General features: G+C 43.8%; 1 protein-coding gene across 1 annotated transcript in view; it reads right to left on the reverse strand.

The window, feature by feature from the left end:
- The window catches only part of LOC105476700 (moesin), a 75750-nt gene that overhangs the window by 2335 nt on the left and 46363 nt on the right, over window positions 1–27052 (reverse strand). Inside the window, exons 2-12 of the mRNA XM_011732864.2 lie at window positions 23042–23125; window positions 11857–11952; window positions 10085–10359; window positions 8607–8690; window positions 7757–7903; window positions 6451–6547; window positions 4195–4358; window positions 2705–2835; window positions 2292–2452; window positions 986–1078; window positions 412–636 (exon numbers count right to left, since the gene is read on the reverse strand). Coding sequence (XP_011731166.1) covers window positions 412–636; window positions 986–1078; window positions 2292–2452; window positions 2705–2835; window positions 4195–4358; window positions 6451–6547; window positions 7757–7903; window positions 8607–8690; window positions 10085–10359; window positions 11857–11952; window positions 23042–23125 — 1557 coding nt within the window. The remainder of the gene's footprint in view (window positions 1–411; window positions 637–985; window positions 1079–2291; window positions 2453–2704; window positions 2836–4194; window positions 4359–6450; window positions 6548–7756; window positions 7904–8606; window positions 8691–10084; window positions 10360–11856; window positions 11953–23041; window positions 23126–27052) is intronic.

The raw sequence follows: 27052 nt of genomic DNA on the forward strand, positions 1-27052 counted from the left end.
ATTGAGTCATTTCCAACTCTGTTAGAACTGCAGTGGGGCAAGAATATTTTTAAAAAATAAAATAAAACAGACTTAGGGGACCAGCTGATAATGGGTACTCTCTGAGAGTAGAACAACATACCAAAGATTCAGGTGGGAATTTTGTCAGCTAGATATTTTCTTAATGTAAGAGGTGAATGTAGTGAGTGGGAGGTGGGGCAGAGAGAAAATCTCAAAAAGGGAAGAGATAGCCCAAGGTCTGATTAATAAGGGAGAGGTACCTATCCTTAAAGCTGTCACTTAAGAAAGGCTTGGGCTCCCACACAGCACTGGGACAGGATCTTATACCTATCTCCCATGATGGTTAGAGAATACCATGGGCTACTAAATCAATGCATATAGTCTCCTTGACCCTTGGCCCTACTCGGATACCTTCAGGTGCTTCTGCACACGCTCATTCTTCTCCGCCTCAGTGGTACGTTCCTCCTCACTGCGGTCCTTGGCCATAGCATCAGCCCGTAGGTCAGCACTAGCTTCTGCCCCATTCTCATCCTGCTCATCCTGCTCATTCTCAGCAGGCTCAGCCACATGAGGTGTACTCATGGCAGTCTTCAGCTCAGCACGGGTCTTCTCCAAGTCTTCCTGTACCATCTGGGCCTGTACAGCGACAGAAGGAGAGAAAGACTTTCAGTGAGACCAGTTAAACTGTGGCATCCTGTATATGCCTAGAATGGTCTGGCAAGAGGCAGGCACCAGGTAGGACAAGACACTTCATCTGCCTGATCCTTAGTTTCTTCAGCCATAAAACAAGAGCAATTGTACCAACTTCCTAAAGGTATTGAAGAACTCCAATACTTTGAGGAAACCATGAGTACCTTCTCCCATGATGCCTGCTGTAGGAAGTATGAAAGAGGGAGGGAGCCAAAACATAAGGAATCTAAGGAGCTGTAACCTATGCATATGGTACCCATTCCCTCAATGCTTTGTTTTACGCCCTGTGTCTTACCTTCTGCTGCCACTCCACAGCCTCACTCTCCTTCTTCTGTCGGGCCATCTCCAGCTGGGAGATTCGAGCTGTCAGCTCTGCCATTTCCAAGGCCTACGGAAAAATTGGAAGCCTGTGAGAGCTGGGCCTTCTGGTCCTCAGAACCCAGGTGTCTTCAACCCAAGTTCCCCTGGGGGACTAGTAAGGGACCTACTGCTCCACTTGCTTGCTGCCTCAGAGACTCTTTTACCACACCACTTCATTCCAGTCCCATCTTTCCTGACCACCACTTCAAGTCAGAGTTCCCCCACCTAGACTGTAGGCCTCCTGAAGACAAACAATATGCCATCTCTGTCCCTTCCTCATTATCTCTCCCCATGCCCCTCTTGGCAAGTATGCAGCTGGGGCCTCAGTAAAGCTTTGGCCATCACTGGGTCACTTCCTGAAGTGGCAGATCCTTTCCTGATATCCTAGAATGCTCAGGATTCCACTAAGACTCTTCCCAGGACAAGTACAGGAAAGACACTCAAGTGTCACAAGGTGATCTGAACAAGGAAAAAAGCTTATGCACACCTTGGGTAAATCTCCCATGACAGCTTCCTCATGAGAGACAGGTCTTGGTTCCCTATATTCCCACCTCCAACAATAGAGGGGAAGAGTATATGTCAAGGAGTTTGGACCACAGGTTCTTCACTTCTGTGTCACAGAACCCTTGGAAACTGTGATGAAAGTATTGATGCCAAACTGTGATGAAAGTATTGATGAAAGTATTGATGAAAGTATTGATCCCAAAATGCATAGACACAGTTGCATGTGATTTCAGGGAGCAAAGCTTTCAAACAGAGGCAGAAATGGGTTCTAATCCTTATTTAGCCACAACTGTGTGACCTTTGGTGAATCTCTTCTCTGAGCTCTAATTTCCTTATCTGGGCATATTATCTCATATGAGGTTAATCCCATAGGGTTACTGGGAAGAAGAAATAAGTAAGGAAAAGGGAAATATTTCCAACACAGCAACATACAGCAGGAACTCAAGTATGAGTTCCTTTTGTTCCTTTCTCCTTCCCTTTTCTTTGCCAGGCCAATCAGCTCAGATACCCAAGGGTAAAGAAAATGAACAGAAACTAAGGGTTAGGGAAGATTGCAAAAATTCCTGGGCCACACTAGTGACTTCTCAGCTTGCTTCTGAACTAGTTATTTGCTGGAAGCCCATGGAGTGGTAGCCTGCTCTAAAGAGCCAGCATGTAAGCAAAAGTATCTATAAGTAAGTAGGCAGACAAGGAAGAAAGCTCAGTTCCCAAAACCCCAGTCCATCCCACAGCTTTACCAGCTGTTCCTGAGTCTTTTTCTGGTCCCGGGAGGCCTGCAGCAAGGCCTCCTTGGCCTCTTCAGCTTCTTGACGCTCCTTGGCAAGCTTTTCAGCCTCGCTCTGGGCACGCTTCCGTTCCTGCTCAAGTTCCAGAGCCCTACGGGTCTGTTCTTCCAGTTCTGGGCAGAAAAGGAGGGGAGAAGGCAGTGAAGAGCACAGAGATAAAGATGACACATTAGCTTCCTTCCTGGAAATGATCCACCCCAGGACAAAGCTGGCAGAAAGTTCTGAGTTCTCTTCTTGCCCATTCTTTTTCTAGTCTGTAGCCACACCTGAACTATATTGTCTGTGTGTACAGCTCAGGAAGAAGGTTCTCCAGCTCAGAGTGAGGTCTGGAAAAACCCAATCTCCAAGGTGACTCCAAGCCTCACCTTGCTGAGCCTTCTTAGTCTGTTCCTCAATCTGCTTCAGCCTCTCCATCAGCTCCTCCTTCTCCCGTTCAATCTTCTCTTTCTCTTTTTCTGCCATTTCACGCTTCTTCTTCTCATTTTCCAGCATAGCACTAGGGAAGGAGATAAAATGGATAGAACAGGATAGTAAAGCTCCATAAAAGCCTGGGGAGGCCAGGCATGGTGGCTCACGCCTATAATCCCAGCACTTTGGGAGGCCAAGGCGGGCAGATCATGAGGTCAGGAAATCGAGACCATCCTGGCAAACACGATGAAACCCTGTCTTTACTAAAAATACAAAAAATTAGCTGGGCGTAGTGGCATGCGCCCGTAGCCCTAGCTATTCGGGAGGCTGAGGCAGGAGAATCGCTTGAACCTGGGAGGCGGAGGTTGCAGTGAGCTGAGATTGCACCACTGCACTCCAGCGTGGACAACAGAACAAGACTCCATTTTCAAAAAAAAAAAAAAAAAAGCCTGGGGAATTGCAAGGCTTGCTGCCTCTGGGTCTCTCAACCCAACTTTCTCAACACACTCAGGGATTGTGAGTTTGGGCCACCCTCCCTTACCTCTATACCTTTGTCCTCATATCACAGCCCCACATAGGCCAGTGTACACGGGGCCCTGTCAATGTGCCCCTGAGTCAGGAATCCTAGCTCTCCCACCAACCCACTGGGTGACCTTAGCTATGTCACTGCTTTGCTCTTGTTCCCCTATCTTGAAAATGGTCCAATAAGACCTGCCCTATATACCTTGTAGGGAGACAAGTTTTGGCTCTCTGCTGGGATGAAGTGCTTCAAGTCCAGTAATCTCTATGGCTAGTGCATCAGTCCTCAGGTCCAAATCTGTCTGCCCTAAAGCCCAGCTCTAGGCTTCTTTTTCCCAGAGTTTGTTACAAATCTGGAATAGGTATTTGCTTTTTCTTGCCCTAGCACCTCTTCCAGGAACCTTCTTATCTCCCTTGGCTAGGTATTCTCCATCTGAGCCCTCAGAATACTTGGCTTACCCTTCTCCCCACCCCTCTTCTATGGTTTTTTCTCCATAGCAATTCTTAACCATCTTATGTACCACATAATTTGCTTATTTATTATGTTTGTCTCCTCCCCACTAGAATGCTAGCTTCACAAAAGCAGAGATTTTTGGTCTTTTCTTATTCATTGCTCAATAAATATTTATTAAGTGAATGAATGGCATGGCGTTTGTACCTTGAGTTATGTATATATTGTTTTCCCTCTCTCTGCTACTAGACTGAGTAGACTGTGAGGTCCTACAGGGCAGGTTCCTGCTAGATCCAGCTCTGTAAAAACTGCCCCTCAAACTTGGTAAATGTTTTCTGAATAAATGTGAACATTGGTGTCTAACTTCTTATCTATGAAGTCCTAGGTTGGCCTCATGTCCTGACTTAGCAGGCTGGGTACCTTTGAGAAGCTTCCTTGCCCCAGCCCTGGCCCCCCACATCAGTGTGCAGCACCTACCGCTCCATCTGCTTCTGGTGCTTCTCCTCCCGGGCCTGTGCCTTCATCTGCTGCACCTCAATGGTGTCAGGCTTGCGACGGCGCATGTATAGTTCATGATTCCCCATGCACAAGGCCAAGATACGCTTGTTAATCCGCAGCCGGGGAGCATAGAAGACGAAGTCCTGGTGGGAAATCAGCAATCAGAAAGAATTCGGAGGGCCAGGTGAAGGTGATCTTCTGCCTTCTGAAAAGCTAAATCCAAAAGCACTGAAAAGAATGTTTAATCTAACCTCCTGCACTACAGATGGGAAGACTAATTATCAGAGTGGTAAAGTGACTTACCCAGGGTCAGACAGCAGGCAGACCAAAGACTAGAAACCCAGGTTTCTTGACTCTGAAACCCGTGTTCTTCCCACAATTTCTTTCAATCTTTGCTTATGAAAGCATCCTAAATTACTCTTAATCAAGTTGAAGGATTCAAACTTTCTCTGCTAATTAGGGAACATGCTAGGTCTCAGGTGACCTCTTTTGGAAGCCAAATGACCCCTGACAATACGCTGGTGGGTGCAGTATGGGTGACTGGACTGTTTCTACAATCTCCTGAAAGCAAATCCTAGAGCCAGTCCCTTAAATCCTTTTTGGAACAAGGCAGGCTGTAAATACATATATAAATACATAAATCTCCTGATCACTGCTTGTCCTGGTTGTTGTTTTTAAAATGAGCCCTTGATCTCAGCTGGCTTTGTTACTCAACTTTTTCTGATAAAAGTTGAGCACAGTAGCAATAAAAGAAAACACACAAGAAAATCCAGTGAGTTTGAGTTTGCTACTACAAATACCACTGGACCAAAGTCACCAGCTGACGGGCTAACCGCCATCTCCTCTGCCACTGACCACACACTGCTACTGTCTCATATAGCTTGGGGTGCAGTGGAGGGAGCACAGGCTCTCAAAGTCAAATCACCTAGGTACAAATCCCAGTTCTACCATTTTTAGCTGTGTTATCTTGAACAAATCACTCCATCTCTCTAACCTCAGTTTTGTCAACCATAAAATTAGTATGCTACTTACTACCTACCTGACCATGTTGCTGAGGGTTTAAGGAGACAACGTGTAAAGTCCCTAGCAGGGAAAGTTCAGACACCTCAGGGCTGGAGAAGAATGGTTGAGCCTTCATGAAAAGGGTCAGGCGCAGTATTGTCACTGGGCCTTGTTGAACATGAGGTATCCCAGAAAAGGAGATACTCAGCTCAGTTTCCTACCCTACCACAATCACCAGCTGTCTGGTCTTGTTAGCTGCAGGCTACTGAGTGGGTAAGAAGTGTGGCGAGTGTGTTAGAGAAATGAGTGAAGTTAAAGCACTTTTTTGGTCTTGGAATGCTCTGGAGAAAAGTCTGAGAGGGCAGCAGTCAAGTTCTACCAAGAAGTTTGTAGGATCATCTTGGGATTTGTACTTCTCTGGTCACAGCCATTTCTCCATAATAAAAAAAAGAAATCAAGGGCTGGGCATGGTGACTCACACCTGTAATCCCAGCACTTTGGGAGGCCAAGGCAGGCAAATCACCTGAGGTCAGGAGTTCAAGACCAGCCTGGCCAACATGGCGAAGCCTTGTCTCTACTAAAACTACAAAAATTAGCCGGGCACGGCGCCATGCACCTGTAATCCCAGCTACTCGGGAGGCTGAGGTTGTAGTAAGCCAAGATTGTGCCACTGCACTCCAGCCTGGGCGACAGAGCGAGACTCTGTCAAAAAAGGAAGGAAGGGAAGGGAAGGGGAAGGGAGGGAGAGGAGGGGAGGGGAGGGGAAAAGAAAAGAGAAGAGAAGAGAAGAGAAAAGAAAAAAGAAAAGAAAAGAAAAGAAAGGAATCAAATATGTGAACAGTGTCCACTTTTCGGGACCCCAGGGGCTTGGAAATACGAGATGCATTTGGTTTCCACCCCAGAATCTCAGGGCGGCAGAGACAACGGCTAAGAAGCAGTACTTAACACTGCCTGTGGCTCTCCCTCATCCACAGTGAGGGAGACAGGTAGCAGAGTAGAATCAGTTACAGGATGTCTGCTGGCCATTTTTGGCATCAACATCTCCCTCCATTCCCAATCTCTATCTGTGCTTCCTGTTCGTGCATGTGTGCACACACATGCACGCGCACACACACACGCACACATACACACACACACAAACCAGCAAAGGAAGAGAAAAATAGAATAGCATGATTGCTCATTATAGAAGGCCTTGGCAAGTACCCGTCTTGGTCAGAGGGAGGAATCACTCACCGGGGCTTTTTTGTCAATGGGCTTGATGACAAATTTCTTATCATTGAAAGAGATGTTCCTGATTTCACTCCAGGGGAAGCCTATCTTGGGAGTTAGTCTGTAGAAATGGAAACCAATAATATCAGGACAAGGGCAAGACAAGAAGGGCGTAGAGAACTGGTGGCTTGCCCTCACATCACCCCCAAGCTTCTATGTCTCTCTCTCTCTCTCTCTCTCTCTCTCTCTTTTTTTTAAAAATAAATAGAGACGAGGTCTCACTATGTTACCCAGTCTGGTCTTGAACTCTTGGGCTTGAGCGATCCTCCCTCCTCAGCCTCCCAAAGTGCTGGGATTACAGGCATGAGCCACCAAGCTTGGCCAAACAAACACTTCTCTCTGGAGGAGGTAGACTCGGTGCCAGCTCAGCCAGTGTCATCACATGCCACCAGGTCAGTTGCCAGCATTGAGTTCACTAAAGGATCTCCTGATACTACAACTAACATATGATTCCTTGTCTCGAGTTTGTTTTGTTATGTTTTTGTTTGAGGCATGGAACTTGTAACAATTCCTCAAGGGAATCCCCAGCCCTATTTAACTGAGTTTCTTCTATCCAAGCTTACAAAAGTTAGAGAAAAAGTAAATAATGAACTCCAAGATTCAGCAGTTATATGGAACAATAATCTATTGATCTCCATTCTCACCAAGAGCACACCAAGTGAAAAATATAAGCAAGTGAGATAAGGCTACAGTGAGAGGATTATAGGCCAAAAGCCATTTAATTATCACAGGAGACTAATCATAATATATCCCGATAAGACAGTCTAGGCCTGCACAAATCAATAAAAACATAATGACTGTCACATATATAATTTTAAGTTTTCTAGTAGCTACATGAAAATAAGTAAAAAGAAATGGATGTAATAAAATTTTAATAAGTTTAATTAGCCCAATATATCTAAAATATTATCATTTGAACATGTAAATAAATATTTTTAAAAATATTAAGACATTTTTGCATTCTGTTTTTCACACTAATCTTCAAAGTCCAGTGTGTAGTTTACACTTACAGCACATCTCAATTCAAAGTAGCCACATTTCAAGTGTTCAATAGCCCCATGTGGCTGGTGGCTACCACAGTTGACATTGTGAGTCTAGTCAATACAGGATTTAGAGGCCTAAGGAAAGTTGTGAAATCATCTGGGCTGGACTAAATTAGGTAGAAAAAGAACTGAGGTGGGACCCAAGAGCTATGGCCTTGCTCCTTGGTGAAAAGTGAGCCCTAGATGTTAACATAACCTAAATAAACTAAAAGAGATCTGAGATATACCTGTCATTCTGCTCATAGATGTTGAGACCCAGTGCATCCACCCCCAGCCACAGCTCTGAGCCTTTCTTGTTCTTGATGCTGAAGTAGTTCACACCATACATCTCCAGATCTTGAGCAATCTTCAGATATTCCAGGACAGCATCCTCCCTAAATGACACAGTTGGGGGTCACAAAGTGGGGCTTGTGAGTCAGACCCAAGGAGAGAGAAAGCCTGCTTACTCTGTACTTCTGACAAGTATCTTGCTATCAGGAGTGGGAAAGGGCACAAAAGGCAACCAGATGATGGAGAACAGAGCATAGCATGACTTTTGCAAAGCAAAATCTCCTAACAAAAACCTAGGGTCTATGCTCCCAAAGGGAATAAAGATGGGTTGACCCTTGCTGGCCTCTGGCATGTTGGCTGCCACAGAAGCAATTTTCTTTCTCTCATTCATTGTGACAGCCTCTTACACATTCTTAGCAGGGCTCAGAATGTGGTTATGGCAAAATGATGATATTTGTCCTTCAACTAGACAACCCTCAAAAATGCTTTGCCATGTTTAAGAGCTCCTTCCTTATTTCCTTCTGGCAGGGGGCGGGGAGTCCTTGGTGGCCCAGTAGCTCCCTGGACATCCTGAGGTCCCCTCCATTTCTTGATAGTCAAAACTGTTTGTGCTATCAGTTACCACCATTCAGCAAAACAAACAAACAAAAAACAACCTTATAATGGTCCTAGTTTGCCTTCTATCATCCCTGTTCCCTCTTCTCCAACATCTACCAATGTCCCTTGTCATCTGTCTCTTCTCCCCAGAACGCATTCTCATTCACCCTATAAGGGAGGTGGGGCCCACCACTGCTTGGGAAAGCTTACCTGAGCATGCCACGGTGTTCCTCATGCCACACCTGGATCCGCTCCTCCCACTGGTCCTTGTTGAGTTTGTGCTGTTCCAGGACTCTGGAAAGACAATGGGTGATGAGTAGTTTAAAGCGCAAAAGTCCCTGTGCAGGAGAGAAGGGAAGCCCATTTAGCTTTCTAAGGGGCTGATGCAAAGAGGATGTAGAGTCAGCCAACTGAGGTCACACTGGAAGCAGACTGAAATTATAGCTAAAAAGGTATTAAATTAGACACAAGGAATTGCCTGAAAGGTAAGAGAGCTACAAGAATGGATGATCAAAAACAACAAGGGGAACACCTTCCTTTGTACCTTTATCCACAAATCAAATGATGTGCTGTGGTCCCTAAGCATAGCAATAAAGCATCAGGAGTTTGTGCTGACTTGAGGGGCTAAAAGTAGGGATGGACCTCATAGAGCCAGGTATACTCTCTCCTAGATCCTCTTGGGACCAACAGTCTATGTTTATAAGAATACTTCTCAGAAATGAAAGAATGGCCTTTGGCTACAGAGCAATGAACTGAGTCCTAATGGCTTTGAGAAAAACCAACAGGCCCAACCTCCAAGACCAACTAGATTATAAACAAGGTTAGCTTTAAACATGCCATCTCAGATATCATGGCAATGACTCAGGGAGAGTCCCCAGGGTACAAGCACTATCCCTAATATCTTATGAGTGTGTTGTACATATATGCCATAACTCCAGTGGGACTGAGGCTCCCAGAATGAAGCAAAGCTTTTCCTTCTAATCCAAAAGACTATGGAAACGGCCATTGTGTATAGTTGGAAAAAATTTAGTGTTAAAATATTAAGGTGCTAAGCTTCCAGGTCTGGCTCTGGCTCTGCCTCAGATGAGCTGCAGCAGATGGGGAAAGTCAGTGTGAGTAACTCTGCACCTCTATTTCCTCGGCCAGGAAATAAGGATAATGCCTGCTTTGTTCATTTTGTGTGTTATTGTGATGCAAAAACAAAAATAATGAGGGTTTTAGAGCTTTTGACTTTGAAGTTTACAAAAGGAGAAAGCTCTATACACTAGCTGTCAATATTAAAAGACTATTTGAGTTCTCCATGTCCCTGGTTTGCTTATTTCTCTCTCTCCCCTGTGAACTTCTGATATAAGAGATCTAAATCAGTAAAAAGAACTGAGAAAATGGAACCAGGGAGAGGTGAAAGAAATTACTCAATCTCTGGTTCTACATAAGCACCTGCCTCCCGGGTAATAAAGTTCTGTAATCAGGCAGACAGAGGGGAAAAAAGGCTTTTTATTTGGAAAGCCAGAAAAATAACAACAGAGTATGACACTATATGCAAATGTCTCTTGAGCAGCATAACACAGTCTTCAGACAGATCCCAATGGAGAGGAACAGATCTGGCATCCCCTGTGGGGCAGGGATTGGTCAGCTGTGGGCTGCAGCCCCTTATGGCCAAGGCAAAGGAGGGCAGGGAATCACCTCACCTCTGTGGGAGCAACTTGTCTCCGGCCAGGTAGCCAGACTTATGCACCTCCTTATTGAAGTCGCCATACTTAGACTGGACAGCATACGAGGCCAGCAGCACAGCAGTCTCAGGCGGGCAGTAAATATCATCATTGAGAATACCCTCTTTCACTTGCAGAAAGAACAGGCGCTGAGTGATGTCCTGAATCAATTCCTCGGACACATCCTCAGGATAGAACTTGGCACGGAACTTAAAGAGCAGGGGGCTTTCCTTCCGCACGTCCTGGGCAGTCACCTGGGAGCAGTAAGGGTTATGGACTCTCAAAAAATAGGTTTTAAGGGTGACAGAGTGGCTGTGGGGTAGGGGAAACACACTGAAAGATCATCAATTTGCATAATCTTAGAGAGCTGGGTGGCAACCCCCTGGTAATTAAGAAAAACAATACATTACTTTCACTGGGGACTGAATCCCATGTCTGTAATCACTTTCTGTTGGGAATTTCTTCCTGAAATTACCTTAATACCGACTGATGATCAGAAGTCTTCAAACCACTTTTGTCTGACTATATCCAACTATCCCCAAATTCTGAGAGTAGGCATAAGCTCTTCTTTTCAGCTTGTCTTATAAGTCTCCTCCAATTTCATAAATTAGCAAAGTAAGGACTAGGATATATGACTAAGGATTGAGAATTGGCTAGACAAGAGCACAAATTAGACCATTTTTTAAAGCCTGAAATGGAATACTAGTGGCTCCACACTTGTCCAGCAAAAGATTCAACTTTTTAGGAAAACAAGACTTTACCAGCAGAAGGTGGGGTACCTACTCCCTAGACACAATCAGAGAAGCAAACTGCAGGACAGTATGGAGACTTCTAAGGACAAGACCAGCCAGTCTGAGGATACGAAGATGGAAGGCTACCAGGTTCTCGTGGAGATGCTGCTTGGGGTGGAGAGCTTGCATGGACTCAAACCATTCCATTTGGGGTCCAACTGAGGTAAAAGGTCAAGAAAGAGGGAAACATCTATATGGGGTTCAGATATCAGTTGACTGCTGGAGAAGGTGCAGCATAAGACTGTGAGATCTTTCAGATTTTTTTTTTTTCTAGTTCAAGAATCTGTGGCTCTTTTTGACAAATCCCCGGCTGAGCACAGTGGCTCACGCTTGTAATCCCAGTACTTTGGGAGACCGAGGCAGGCGGATCACAAGGTCAGGAGATCGAGACCATCCTGGCTAACATGGTGAAACCCTGTCTCTACTAAAAATACAAAAAATTAGTCAGGCGTGGTGGCAGGTGCCCGTAATCCCAGCTACTCGGGAGGCTGAGGCAGGAGAATGGCGTGAACCTGGGAGGCAGAATTTGCAGTGAGCTGAGATGGCACCACTGCACTCCAGCCTGGGCGAGAGTGCGAGACTCCTTCTCAAAAAAAAAAAAAAAATCCCCTAAAGCCATTGACTTTGGAGAGATGAAGGGGATACCAATCCTCTCTTGAACAGCCACTAATGGATTTGATCCAAAACAAGTCAAAGTTCAAGCTAGTGTTCCCAGTAGAAAGAGTCTCTTCTTCTTTGAATGCTGGCCATTGTTGCTGTTAGAAGTCAAAGTGGAGACAGAGCAAGAGTTTTTACTTGCCTGAGTCCTCTGTCCTTATTCTGATCCAGGTGGTCAACAGACCACCCAGTCACAAACACAGCCCTAGGTATCCAGGATTTGCCAATTAGCACATGGTACCCTCCCAGGAATGTTCTGGAAAAGAAAAGAATTCTAAACCCAACCGAGGAATAAGCAGTTACCTTCTTATTGAGTTTCAGCCAGGTGGAGAAACCTTTAGTGTCCTGGTACTGCAGACCAAAGAACCAAACTTCCCTCAAGCCAATAGTTTTCACCACCTAGAAGAGAAAACCAAAACAACCAACCATTGATTGAATACCTCCTCTATGTGACACAAAGTTTGACACAAAGTTTGAAGTCACTATGATATCTGCCCTTAAAGGTTTTAAGGTGCTCAGGGTCTGGCAAGAAAATACACTTGGGCAGCAATCAAGAACTGATGTCAGCATCTCTCTGCACAAAGTACTGCTGGGGTAGGAAAGGGATCTATTACTTATGAGCACTGACACATACCAAGAACCTTACATCCATCATCTCCTTTAATTTTCATAATATCCCTATGCTAGACTTATATTTAGGCCCATTTTATATATATCAAAAACAAGGTTCGAAGAAATGCCCAAGGTTCAGGTCATGAGTGACAAAATTAGGGTTCAAACCATGTCTGTTTGACTCCAAATCCATGCATATCCAGTGATTTCTGCCACCTTCTCCCTCCCTCTACAATGTCATGCCACTTTCCACTTCCATGATGGATTAAAGACTGAATGTGGAGATTGTTGGATTAACTCCTGCATCTTGTTCTCTTGGGTTGCTCCCATATATCGTCCTTTATCCTTAGCAACTGGGGGTAGTACCCACACCCTTAAGACTGAGTTCCATTTACAATACCCCAAATAAAGAATGTTTGAGAAGATAAAACAGGGACTGTGAAGGACTCTGAAGCCATGCTGTGCCTGGGTTCTGAGAGGATTTTTTCCAACCCTGATCAGAGCCCAGTCATGATTCCTCTTACACAGGTTTAGGGTGGACCTGAGGGTAGAAATAGGGTAAGTACCTCAGTGTAGTAGCTGAGGTGCTCCCTGTTGTCCTGAGCCTCCTGGCTGAACAGTGGGCAGGAAAGGGAGGCTTGCCAAGAGAACACAGATGAGCTCTGTTCTCTAGTCCCTGACATTAGCATGTTAATAGTCTGGCTGTCAGCTCAACCCCAGCATACCCACCCCTGTCCCTGTCGATGGCAGCAGTGAAGCTGAGCCACATCCTAATGAGGTCAGGCTGGCCTTAGGCAGTCTTCTTTATTTTGTTTTTTTGGGGGAAGGATGCAAGTGGAGGGTAAGGGTAAGGTGAGAAAGAATCACAGAAATATACCTAGAGATGGAAGCAGGGAACAAGGACCCAGTGTTGCTGATGTCCTTCCCTTATGAACGAATTAGTATCTCCCTTCAAAATACACACACAGACACTCACAAAGACACACATATACACACCAACACTGTATCCACAAAGTTTCTTTTATGGATCCAAAGTCAGGCCCCACGGTCACACCCTGAGTTTACAATCTAGAGCTTCAGAGGCCCCAAGGAAAAAAGTAGCTCATATATATTAAGCACCAATCATGTGTCAGGCACTGAACAGTAAACAACCCTGTGAGATAGCAACATATTATAATGAGGAACTAAGGCTTAAAGAGGTAATGCATCTAAAATTACAGAGCCATACAGAACCATGATGTGTCTGACTAAATAAGCTTGTACCTTTTCTTCTCTAGCATGCTATCTCTTAATGCCAAGTACTCATACGAGCTTAGGACTCCTGAGCTTCTCAAGTAATTAATTGTCTTGTCTCTCTTTTAGCCTAAATATCCCATCCAGATAATAAACTTTGATTACTTCTGCATCGAGATATGCTTCCTGGCAAGCATACAGACCCAAGCAACAACCACTTTGGGGAGAAGCTATGTCCCCCTAGTCATCAACCTCCATTGCTTACCAGGTCACCCTTCCCTTTCATAGCTTGGATCAAGTATCAGGAAACCTGAGCAAAATGTTCATGTCTGTCTCCAACTGGCTGTATGATATTAAGATGGCACCTTTCCTCTCTGGGCCTCACCTTCCTTATCCATCCAAATTGGGGAGTATGGCTTCAATGATCTCTTTCTTCTCTTAAGTTCTATCATTGTACTAATTACATTACAAGGTTATTTTGCAGATGGTTAATAAAAACAATCCCATTTCCCAACTACCTCTTGCTGATGTGGATAATTAAAAACACGTTTAGAAAAGATCAATGGGGTTGGGAGGTAATGAGGAAAGTTCAAAAGGCTTCCAGAATTCAATGGCCAGGTGAGTCCCCGACTCTAAGTCAATAGGCAGCTGGAACTGCCAGAAAGTTTCAGATGGAGAAATGTGAATGCTTATGTTGAAATGTAATATTGGCTTTTTGCAGAGGATGAAGGTAGTGGGTGGGCGTGAACAGAAAAGAAATTTTTAAAGCACCTCTTATATCATCCTAGATCTAAACAGGGCCCAAGGCCCAATGAACATTTCTAATTATTTTCCACAGGGTTGCAGAAGAATAGTGTGTCCAGATGCAGTTGGTGGGAAGAGGCAAGATCCAAGAAACAATCCAGCTGAGAGACAGACAAAAAAAAAAGAGAGGGAGAGAGAGAGAGAGAGAAGACCCACTAAAGATGCTGAAGAGAAGATGGACCATGAGGGCCAGGATATTAGGTCATGGGGAGAGAACAGACTTGGAACAGAAGTAGTAGAGCAGTGCCATGGTTTGAATGTGGTTTGTCCCCACCAAAACTCATGTTGATGCTTCATTGCCAGTGTGGCAGTGCTGGGAGGTAGAATCATTAAGAGGTAGTGTGTAATGAGAGGTGTTTCAGTCATGGGGACCCCTGTTCCTGTGAATTACTTGACCTTTTGTCACATTATGAAGCAGCATGAAGGCCCTCACCAGAGGCTGAGCAGGTGCTGGTGCCATGCTCTTGGACTTTCCAGCCACCACAATTACAAGACAAATAAACCTCTTTTCTTTATAAAGTACCTAGCCCCAGGTATTTTATTATAAGAACATAAAATGGGCCAGGAGTGTTGGCTCATGCCTGTAATACCAGCACTTTGGGAGGCCAAGATGGGCGGATCACAGGGTCAGGAGATCGAGACCATCCTGACTAACACAGTGAAACCCAGTCTCTACTAAAAATACAAAAAATTAGCCGGGCATGGTGGTGCGTGCCTATAGTACCAGCTACTTGGGAGGTTGAAGCAGGAGAATCGCTTGAACCTAGGAGGTAGAGGTTGCTGTGAGCTGAGATTGCACCACTGCACTCCAGTGTGGGTGACAGAACGAGACACCATCAAAAAAAAAAAAAACACATAAAATGGACTCAGACAAGCAGCAACTGATCTTTGCCTGTACTAACTTGTAGTTAGTACAGTTTTGTACTAATTGTACAGGCTCAGAGACTCCACGACTGAAAGGAAGTGAGGTAGGCACAGACTATGCAGCCAGTCCCAGAAATCCCAGGAGTGAGCCCCTTAGCCTCTTTTTGCACCACATTGTCTGTTTCACTATTGGGTGGGAGTAGGGGTGTGATAAGAGAAGGTGGATTGGCCAGGCGTGGTGGCTTATGTCTGTAATCCCAGTACTTTGGGAGGCCAAGACAGGTGGATCACCTGAGGTCAGGAGTTCAAGACCAGCCTGACCAACATGGAGAAACCTTGTCCCTACTGAAAAATAGAAAAGTAGCTGGGTGTGGTGGCACATGCCTGTAATCCCAGCTACTTGGGAGGCTGAGATAGGAGAATCGCTTGAACCCAGGAGGTGGAGGTTGCCGTGAGCCGAGATCATGCCATTGCATTCCAGCCTGGGCAACAAGAGTGAAACTCTGTCTCAAAAAAAAAGAAAAAAAAAGAGAGAGAGAAGGAGGATCATGGTGACTAAAGTAGTTCTGAGATCCATAGTAACTGAGGAGAAGTTGGACAAAGTAATACCTAAAGCATTATTAAAAAAAAAAAAGAGAGAGAGAGAATTCAGGCTCAGTGGTGGGGGGAGGGGGAGTGATCTCTCTGAGCACTGCCTCTTCCTTTGTGAACATAAATCAGAAACACAAATTTTCCACTTCCTTAGGCTCTAGGGCTTAAAGAGATGAGTAATATCTCTCAGCCTGCACTGAAGTCCCAAAGTGAGAAATTGAGGACGTGGCGGGAAGGAAATATGGTCTGAAATCAGAATTGAAACTGAAAAAGAACAAAGAACAAAAATGGATGACTCCTGACCCCAGGCTACAAGGAAATCTCTAAGGTCCATGCTGGTGCTATGAACCATTTTATCAGGCAACTCTAAACCCCTTTTCCAAGCCAAGTTTTTCTTGCTTCCAGCTTTGCTTCCAGTTGAGACCTCCATTCCAGAAGAAAGAGAAACATTATTTTCAAGTGAGAGCTTAGCATATAGCTTCCAGTTCCAGGAATAACCTCTGTGGCTCCAGTGACTAGGGTCCTTATCATTCCACTCTGAGAAATGGTTCTATCCCTGAGGAAAAAGAAAATTCTTTATTGGCTCCCTTTGACCCGACAGCCAGCTTATCTGATCTGAGCCAGTATTTCTCAAAGCTCCCATGGAAAAAGTCCTTAAGCAACAGAAAATAATGAATGCATATACCAAGGGACACAGTGGGTGTGGTAGGATGGGGTAGGGGGAGATAATAGGTAGATGGCTGTAAGCCAGCTATAATTTCTTTGAAGCCTCAGGTTTAGTTTTAATTATTTGTGCAAATTTTATATTCTACTCCATAAAGGATGAATTTTAAAAATTATTGCAAGTAAAATTAATGCTCTAGAATACTAAATCACATTCATCTCATAGCTTTGTGTACCTCTTGGAACCTGCCACATACACCTAAAGAAACTAGGACTTCAGTTAAGACACTAGCTTAAGAAACTGGAGGCTGTGTATTCTACTCAGCTCCATGACTGTGGAGAGTTACAGTGTTCAAGCAACAAAAACTGGAAAACTGATGTCCAGTGAAAAGAAAAGATCTGCCTCGGAATAAATCCTCATTAATTATCAGGAGCTTCTGGAAGTAAGAAAAAAAAAAAAAAAACTTTTATCTCCTTTTGTCATGTGGAGGCAACCTACATCTGAGGTCTGTAAAGGGGAGGGGAGATCAGGTCAGCTTAGGAGCCCAGAGATTCTCTTCTTGAATCCCCCATGCATTTATCTGAGTAAACAAACTAGTGATGACATCAGCCACTTCAAAAGCCCAGAGCATGGCCGGGCACAGTGGCTCATGCCTGTAATCCCAGCATTTTGGGAGGCTGAGGCAGGCAGATTGTTTGAGCTCAGGAGTTCGAGACCAGCCTAGGCAACATGGTGAGACCCCATCTCTACTAAAAATACAAAAAGATAGCTGGTGTGGGCACCTGTGGTCCCAGCTACTTGGAAGGCTGAAGTGGGAGGATCAGTTGAGACTGTGGGGTGCGAAGGTTGCAGTGAAATCACACCACTGCGCTCCAACCTGGGTGACAGAGCGAGGGAGTAATGCTGGAGTCACAAGAGAAGAACTGTGCGAGAACAATGTGCAAAATTGCATCAATGCCCAAACACCTGAGACCCTCAAGATACCATTACAGATCTGGCAGCATCTACATCAGCCACCCACCTGAAAGCAAATTATTGTACCACTGGAAAGTACCAAGATGGGCTACCACTAGTGCTGTTTCTGTTATTACACGTTGCCTGTGGCCAAGTGGTCACCTGCTCTATAACACAGAACATACTCAGCTGAGGTTCTAAGTTTATTTCTTTTATTGTTTTTTGTTTGTTTGGAGATAGGGTCTTGCTGTTACCCAAGCTGGAGTGCAGTGGTGCAATCATAGCTCACTGTAACCTTGAACTCCTGGACTCAAGTGATTCTCCAGCCTCAACCACCCAAGTAGCTAGGACTACAGGCATACACCACCATGCCCAGCTAATTTTTAAGTTTTTGTAGAGATGGGGTCTTGCTATGTTGCCCAGGCTGGTCTGAAACTCCTAGCCTCAAGTGATCCTCTCACCTTGGACTCCCAAAGCACTAGGAATACAGGCATGAGCCACCATGCCCAACCTAGCTAGGGTTCTAAGTTTTGGAAGCAGGTAAAGTGGAAGAAGGTTCCAGAGGACAGTTGACCAAAAGCATAAGAAAAACTGGAAATGCTACGTGCCCTGGTTTAAGCCCCAGCTATACCACTTCCTAGCTATATGACCTTAAACAGATAATTTCACCTCTGTAAGCCTCAGTTCCTCATCTGTAAGATGGAGATCCTCCTACTACAATAATAGATGTTAGTTATTTTATAAAATGAAAGATAAAAAGGTTTACTGTCCTTATTGCAGAGTATTCAAGTACTAAGTACTTTACTGAGCCAGAAGAACTTCCTGATTTCCTAGCTCCCTCATCTGAACTCTCAGAGCAAAGCCACCTACTTTAGTCCTTAATAAGAACCACCAATATTAGAATGCTTGGTATGCGCCGGGCATTTTACTTATTTGAGGATTAAATCACAAAATCTCTGAGATTAGAGTGATTATCATTTTACTAAGGAAAGTTAAGTACTGAGAGGCTAAATGAGCCATCCAAGGTCACACAGCGAAGTAACAGGACAGAATTCGAACTCAGGGCTGGTTCTAAGTCCTATGCTTTATATACCACCTCATGAACCTGAGCCTCAAGGGCGTTTATTTCATTCTTTGTGGGTAGAGAGTTGCATGTTCCTTTCTATGCCTTTATAGGTAAGGAACTCAAAGTTCCTGAAGAACAGAGATGGTGTTTGACAGTGTAGACCTTCAGTCAATATTGAATGAATCAGTAAATAGATGAATGAATCGATGCTGTGAGATTTCACCTCTGTCTTTGAGCACTGCCCTTTAGCGGCACCTAGGTAATCCAAGATCAAAAGCTTTAGAAGTTGAAGCAAGTGACAGAATCACTATAGCAAAACATGTTCTCTCTCCCCTCTAGCTGTAAGCACACTCACAAGAAGAGAGGTAAATGAGAGAAACTATGAGCCCTACTTCCCTTTCCCACCAGGCCCTAGACCTCCTCAAGCTATGGCATCCCATTGTTGCCTATTATTTATTGCTAGTGCCAAGGAGTACTTCCTCTTTGGTTGGCTTCCTCTCTGGTCATCGGCCAGATGACTGCTGTATTCCAGGATGGCCGTAGAGCTTTTGCCAATTCCTGCCAAGGAGTCTAGCTCCTTCCTCCCAGGCCCAGGCTCCACCAGGAGGGCCCCCTTGAATGATGGGTCCCAAAGGTCAGAGAGAACGGACTTCCTCCGTTATGCCTCATCAAGTTAGAGAGAGAAGAGCTCACATCCTCCAACTGCCTATGAACACATACCTCTACTGATTCCTGACCTGACCTGCCTTGGCCTAAAGAGGGCCAAATGCTCAATTCCTTGAGTTCAAATCTTTTTCCCTGTATTTTTTCACCTGTGGGGTTCACCTCTGTCCCTCTGACTTACAGAATGTGACTGCCCCTCTCCTTCTTATGGCAGTCCTTCAGAGGTCTGAATACAGAAAGCATATATTCCTTGAGTCTTCTCTAAGTTAAATACTCTCAATCACCCCAAACAGAGTAGTGCAGTGCAGGAAAAGTATAGTTTTGTGATCAGAGTTGTATTCAAAATTCATATCACAACTTACTAACTACATGACCTAGGGTATGTTCTTTTACCTCGCAGAGGCAGGATCATTGTGAGGATTAAAGCGCCTAGCCAGGGATAGTCCATAGTATGTGTTGAATAAATAATACTTCTCAAGATAACAATGATGGGAAGTCATGGACTTCTTGGTTTCCAAGTCTCTCAAAGGCTTTGTTTTGGAAGCAGTAACATTCAGAACTAGCATACCAATCTGGCCAGGGTTCCCTACTACCTGGGCTTCCCTCAAATCCACACCCACAGCACACAAACCAAACCAACACTAACAAAAACTACCAGGCACTGAGGTTTTTGAAGTTAATAAACCTCTTTGTTCAAGAATTTTTCTGCCCCCCACAGGCTCCAAATCATGCCTTCCTCACCCTCCACAGCCATCCCCCTGCAATGCACATACACAAAGCCCCCAGTGTTGAGGGTAGGGAATGGCATCATCTGGTTTGGGAGGGGGAATTAGAATCAGGGCTCTTGGAAGGAGTATAGGTAAATGTCAAAGGAGCCTCTGGCTCCCAGCTGGTCTGTAAAATCTGCACTGACTAACCTCCTCCCTCTCTAATAGCTGCTACCCAGAATGATAGCAAAACATCTATCTAAAACAAAGTGTCCAAAAGCATATGTATTCTATGGACACCTCCTCCCTTTTGTCTTAGAGATAGTAAGAAGCTTGTCAAGGAAGAGATGATGCCTTGCCAGCTAGCCCTACCTCCTCACATATGCCAGCAGCTGATCATACTCAGGTGACGCATTTCCCTCCTTTTTACAGAAAAGGATTGTCTGAAATCCCAATACTAGGAACAGAAATGGGAGAGAAAGGGAGATGGAATGCACAAATAAATGTCAGATAAATTTTTTGAGAGATAACCAGATTTGAGAAACAAGTTAGGCATTGTACAGATGAGAAACTGAGGCCCAAAGAAGGGAAATGTTTGTATCACAGGGAGTTAGTGACAGGGCCAGCCCTAGAGCCCAAGATTCATGGCTGTCTATCCAGGCCCTTTTGACTTCACTAGGCTGTCCCTTTAAAAGTTCTCCAATATAACCTCCTTGCAAAGGGAGAATGAAAAGCACAATTATAATTCGAATGCATTTAGTCATTCCAGACTAGCACCGTAATCACTTGTGAGCTATGTGAATGTAAGCACGTTACTTGAATTGTAGTAAACTTATATTTAAATATTCCTCAGACTAATTTGTATTTTCACAAATTAAGTATCAATGATTACACTTTGCCATTCAAAGTAAAACAAACACAAAACAAACTCCAGAGAAGTAAATTCCACCTAAATCTAAAGTTAGATATTTTGAGGATCATTAAGCCCATCTCCCAACTTTACCAATTCTAGATTATTTTTCTTCACTTTTTTTTTTTTTTTTTGAGACAGAGTCTTGCTCTGTCACCTAGGCTGGAGTACAGTGGCATGATCATAGCTCACTGTAACCTTGAACTCCTGGGCTTGAGCAACCCTCCTGGCACAATCTCCTGAGTAGCTGGGACTATAGGTGTGCACCACCATGCCAGGCTAATTTTTAATTTTTTTGTAGAGACAGGGTCTCACTATGTTACCCAGGCTGGTCTCGAACCCCTGGGCTCAAGCAATTCTCCCATCTCAGTGTTAGGATTACAGACATGAGCCACCACATCACGTCAACTCCAGCTCAGTTAATAATACAAGAAGCACAATGGTATTGGAAAGGGAACCATCATTTATTACTTCTCTACTATATGCTGGATGCTTTCTTCCAGCTAATACTTTCTTTCCTATTTGTGTTTTCTTATCTTTCTCACCGATTTCTAATTTATCTTTTTGGATTAGATATCCTTATATGCCACTATAATCAGTTTTTTGAGTAACAGGTAAGATACAAAACATGATATACTCACAAAAATCCTGTGAGGTAAGTATTAGATTTTTTTTTTTTTTGGTGGGCAGTGGTTGGGGGGATGAGGATACCAACCCAGAGAGTTCAATAATTTTCCCAGGGTCTAACTAGGAAAATGAGGATTTTGCATCCTCATCTGCAAAATGTGCCAGTACTAATTCATGCACTCACAGAGCTTTGTTATAGTCAAATGCTTATCATAATACTTAGCATACACTGAGTCCTGGATAAATGTTAACTCTCATCTGTATTAGCCACAGAAAATAATTTTCCCACTCTATGTAATAAGAACTCAGAAGCCGTACACAAGCTGTTCTCAAATTTCTAGCCCTCTCCTACCCCTGTCTCCATTCTACTCTTGTCTTTTCTCTCACCAGTCAGGAGTATTCACAGGAATAGAATTAGCTTATTTGAACACAACCTCCTTCTTTCTTTCTTCCTCTCCCCAACCCTGGGGAAGTTCTCATATGGTAGAAGGATACAGAGAGCAAGGAAGAAAGGGAAGCAAGAGGGCCTGGAGAATCCATCAGGGTGATATGCAGCCTAACATCCCAGACAATAACTCAGACCTCTACCTCATTGGAGGCTGGTGGAGAAATGGGATAATGGCCTGTCTGGTGAGGTCCCAGCCTCTGGAAATGGGAGCCTCATTTTTGCTCCTAGAAGTCTGGCCACAGATGGCACATTCCCTTGAATGCAAAAAATGTCTGTAGCTCCCATCTGTTTATTATAGTATACAGTACATCCTTTCTGACAATAATGATTCACAACAAAGGGACATCCTTTGGGTTGGAGATGGGAATGACCACTTCACTATGGCGAGTAAGCAATTATCTTCATGGCATGCCTGCAGGAGATGAAGCAGCCTCCTACTGCATCTATCACCTCCCATGTTGTCCTAAGTCCCAACATTCTTTTGAGAGAAATGTACATAGAGCTTACTACTTCGAGAAGAGTAAGTTAGTTTCCTTCTACTAGGAAGTAAAAACATGAGACAGAGGCAGTGTGGTGCAGTGGCAAGAATATGGGGTGCAAATCCCAGTCAAATATCATTTGGGTGCAATTTATTTATTTAACTTCTGAGCCTCATCATTAAAATGGAGAAGACATCACTTACATGTTTCAGAGTTGAAAGGAAGGCTCCATATGCTAAGATTTTTTTATTTTTATTTATTTTTATTTTTTTTATTTATTTATTTATTTATTTTTTTTTTTTGAGACGGAGTCTGGCTCTGTCACCCAGGCTGGAGTGCAGTGGCGCGATCTCGGCTCACTGCAAGCTCCGCCTCCCGGGTTTACGCCATTCTCCTGCCTCAGCCTCCCGAGTAGCTGGGACTACAGGCGCCCGCCACCTCGCCCGGCTAGTTTTTTGTATTTTTTAGTAGAGACGGGGTTTCACCGTGTTAGCCAGGATGGTCTCGATCTCCTGACCTCGTGATCCGCCCGTCTCGGCCTCCCAAAGTGCTGGGATTACAGGCTTGAGCCACCGCGCCCGGCCAATATGCTAAGCTTTTTAAAGCATCTAGCATAGAATATACACCCTTTTCTTTTCTCCCTTATTCAGGACCAAAGATAAAATTAATCAGGACCATAGGGTGCAGGTTGCCAAAGTTAAACTTTGCCTCCTTTTATATTAAGGCTGGAATCAGCCTTCATTTTGACCTATCTTGGAGTGAACAGGAAGAGAGATTCTTTGACAAGAGGCAAAAGGCATGGATTGTTGGCATTGTGGTGGAAGCTTTTGGGAGAAGGAGAGGAGGCTAAGGAATCTCCACCTTACCTGGTCAAATAGCTGCTTCCCGGTGGTGTTGGGCTGGATGGCAAACTCCAGCTCTGCATCCATGGTGGTCACACGCACACTGATCTAGGATGAGATCAAAGGAAGCAGGTTAGTCATCTGGCTCTGTGTTCAACAGAGCCTGAGACAAGTGTCTTTGCTCAACCACAAAGGAGAGAGCTAGGATGCTAAGAGCCTGAGCAACTTGGATATTGACAGGGATGAAGGGAGAATATTGACCCGAACACAACCCCTGCTCCCAAGCAGCTTACTGAAGACAAACAACACAGTCACAGAGCAATACTTACCAAAGAACAGACAAGAATGTAGGCTGGGCGCAGTGCCTCATGCCTGTAATCCCAGCACTTTGGGAAGCTGAGGTGGGTAGATTGCTTGAGGCCAGGAGTTTGAGACCAGCCTGGGCAACATGGCAAAACCCCATCTCTACTAAAAATACAAAAATTAGCCAGGCATGGTGGTGCACACCTGTAGTTAAAGCTACTTGGGAGGCTGGGGTATGAGAATTGCTGGAACCCAGAAGGTAGAAGTTGCAGTGAGCTGAGATCACACCACTGCACTCCAACCTGGGCAACAGAGTGAGACTTTCTCTAAAAAAAAATTTAAAAAAAGAATGCAAATCATCCTACAACTAAGAGCAGGCAAATGATAACTGTACTTCTTCCAGGAAGGCCTTTCCATCTATACTAGCCAGCTTCAGCTCACAGGGTTCTCTTCTCACCTCTGATCTACCTGGATTATCTACAGCACTGGTAAACAATTGCAGAGGCAAATTAATAGCAGGATAAGGAGCACTGGGTTCCACATGATAATCTAAAGGGCAGAAAAAGCTTTCAGTAATATCCAACACCCCTTCGTGTTAAAAGTTCTCAATAAACTAGGTATTGAAGGAGCATACCTCAAAATAATAAGAGCCATCTGACAAACCCACAACCAACATCATACTGAATGGGCCAAAGCTGGAAGCATTCCCTTTTAAAACCGACACAAGACAAGAATGCCCTCTCTCACCCACTCATATTCAACATAGTATTAGAAGTCCTGGCCAGAACAATCAGACCAGAGAAAGAAATAGAGGGCATCCAAGCAAGAGGAGAGGAAGTCAAACTATCCTTGTTTGCAGATGGCATGATCCTATATCTAGAAACTCCAATAGTCTCAGCCAAAAAGCTCCTTAATCTGATAAACAACTTCGGCAAAGTCTCAGTATACAAAAATCAACATACAAAAGTCACTAGCATTCATATACACCAACAACAGTCAAGCCAAGAGCCAAATCAGGAAGGCAATCCCATTCAGAACTGCCACAAAGGAATAAATGCCTAGGAATACAGCTAACTAGGGAAGTGAAAGATCTCTACAAGGAGAACTACAAACCACTGCTCAAAGAAATCAGAGATGACACAAACAAATGGAGAAACAGTCCATGCTCACAAATAGGAAGAATCAATATCATTAAAATGGTGATACTGCCCAAAGCAATTTATAGAATAGTCTCAATGCTATTCCTATCAAACTACCAATGACATTCTTCACAGAACAAGGAAAAACTGTTTTAAAATTCATATGGAAACAAAAAAAAGCAGCTTGAATAACCATGGCAATCCTAAGCAAAAAGAACAAAGCTGGAGGCATCATGCTACCCAACTTCAAATGATACTAGAGGGCTACAGTAACCAAAACAGCATTGTCCTGGTACAAAAACAGACAGAGACCAATGGAGTAGAATAGCCCATAAATAAGGCCACGCACCTACAACCATCTGATATTTGACGAAGTCCACAAAAAAAGCAATGGAAAAATGACTCCCAATTCAATAAACGGTGCTGGGATAACTGGTTAGCTACATGCAGAAGATTGAAACTGGACCCCATCCTTATGCCATATTTAAAAATCAACTCTAGATGTATTAAAGACTTAAATGTAAAAGTAATGTAAAACTCAAAAATTAAAAAAATCCTGAAAGAAAACCTAGGCAATACCGTTCTGGACATAGGAATGGATAAAGATTTCATAACGAAGATGCCAAAAGCAATTGAAGCAAAAGCAAAAATTGACAAATGGGATCTAACTAAAGAGCTTCTGCACAGCAGAAGAAACCATCAGCAGAGTAAATAGGCAACTTATGGAACCAGATAAAATATTTGCAAACTATGCAACTTACAAAGGTCTAATATCCAGCATCTATAGGGAACTTCAACAAATTTACAAGAAAAAAAACAAACACCCCATTAAAGTGTGGGCAAAGGATATGAAGAGATACTTTTCAAAAGAAGACATACATGTGGCCAAGCAGCATATATAACAAACTAACATCATTAGAGAAATGCAAATCAAAACCACAATGAGATACCATCTCACACAAGTCAGAATGGCTATTATTAAAAAATAATAATAATAAAAAACAGGTGCTGGTGAGATTGCAAAGAAAAGGGAACCCTTATACACTGTTGGTGGGAGTGTAAATTAGTTCAACCATGGTAGAAAACAGTGTGGCAATTTCTCAAAGACCTGAAAACAAAACTACCATTCAACCCAGCAATCTCATTGCTGGGTATATACCCAAAGGAATATAAATCATTCTATCATAAAGATGCATGCACGCACATGTGCATTGAAGCACTATTCACAATAGCAATGACATGGAATCAACCTAAATGCCAATCAATGGTAGACTGGATAAAGGAAATGTATGATACTATGCAGCCATAAAAAACAACAAGATCATGTCCTTTGCAGGAACATGAATAGAGTAGAAGTCATTATCCTTAGCAAACTAATGCAGGAACAGAAAATCAAATGCCAGGCTGGGCGTGGTGGCTCACACCTGTAATCCCAGCACTTTAGGAGGCCAAGGTGGACACATCCCTTGAGGCCAGGAGTTCTAGACCAACCTGGACAATATAGCAAAACCCCACCTCTACTAAAAATACAAAAATTAGCCAGGCAAGGTGGTACACACCTGTAATCCCAGCTACTTTGGTGGTTGAGGCATGAGAATCGCTTTAACCTGAGAGGCAGAGGTTGCAGAATACCACATGTTCTCACTTATAAGTGGGAGTTAAATGATGAGAACACATGGACACACAGAAGGTGGAGGGTGGGAGAAGGGAGATGATCAGGAAAAAAATATTAATAACTAATGGGTACTAGGCTTAATACCTGGGTGATAAAATGATCTGTACAATGAATCCCCATGACACGAGTTTACCTATATGACAAACCTGCACATGTACCCTTGAACTTAAAATAAAAATTAAAAACAAAGAAGAACACTGGATTCCAAGCCTAGCATGTAACTGGTCAAATCTACAACCGTAGATAACTCCTGTCCTTTTCTTGGGCCTTAGTTTCCCTCACCTGTGCAAAGGCAGGAATGAGATGAAGGGCAGCCAATTAAACAAGATAAATGGTCCAAAGACCATTTCAGTGCTGATGTCTGTGGTTCTATATACTGCCTTGCATTGTTAATGCTTCCTATATTTATGTCTCATTGGCTTTCTTAGGCTCAAGAGGGGAAGGGGGCCTCAGTAGGGGTAGGTATGGGCAGCATAGAGGTGCTACCAAAGCCAAGTCAGTAGGGAGACAAAGGTCCAGAAACAGGCCCAGACCAAAATAAGAGACAGCCACATACATATGACTTCACGGTCACTAGAAAAAATATTCACCACCTTTACAAATAGATCCCCAAACCTAGGTCAATGATAGCTGAAATTTCATAATTAGAGATTTATTCCTTTGGCTGAAAACTCTGTAGTAATGGTAGCAGTAGTAATAGTAACAGGCAGCAGCTTTCCTGTATCAAGACTTGCTACTCACCAGGCACTTCATATGTACTACCCCATTTAATATCAATAATCACCCTGTGAAGTAGAGCATTATCTCCACATTGGAGATAAAGAAATAGGTATTTGTTTAAAGTCACATTGCTATTAAGCAGGGGAGACAGGGTTTGAATCCAGGTCTAAATCCAAACCTCACAATGTAAACCAATAT

The sequence above is a fragment of the Macaca nemestrina genome, chromosome X, assembly GCF_043159975.1.
Source record: "Macaca nemestrina isolate mMacNem1 chromosome X, mMacNem.hap1, whole genome shotgun sequence".
Taxonomy (NCBI): Eukaryota; Metazoa; Chordata; class Mammalia; order Primates; family Cercopithecidae; genus Macaca; species Macaca nemestrina.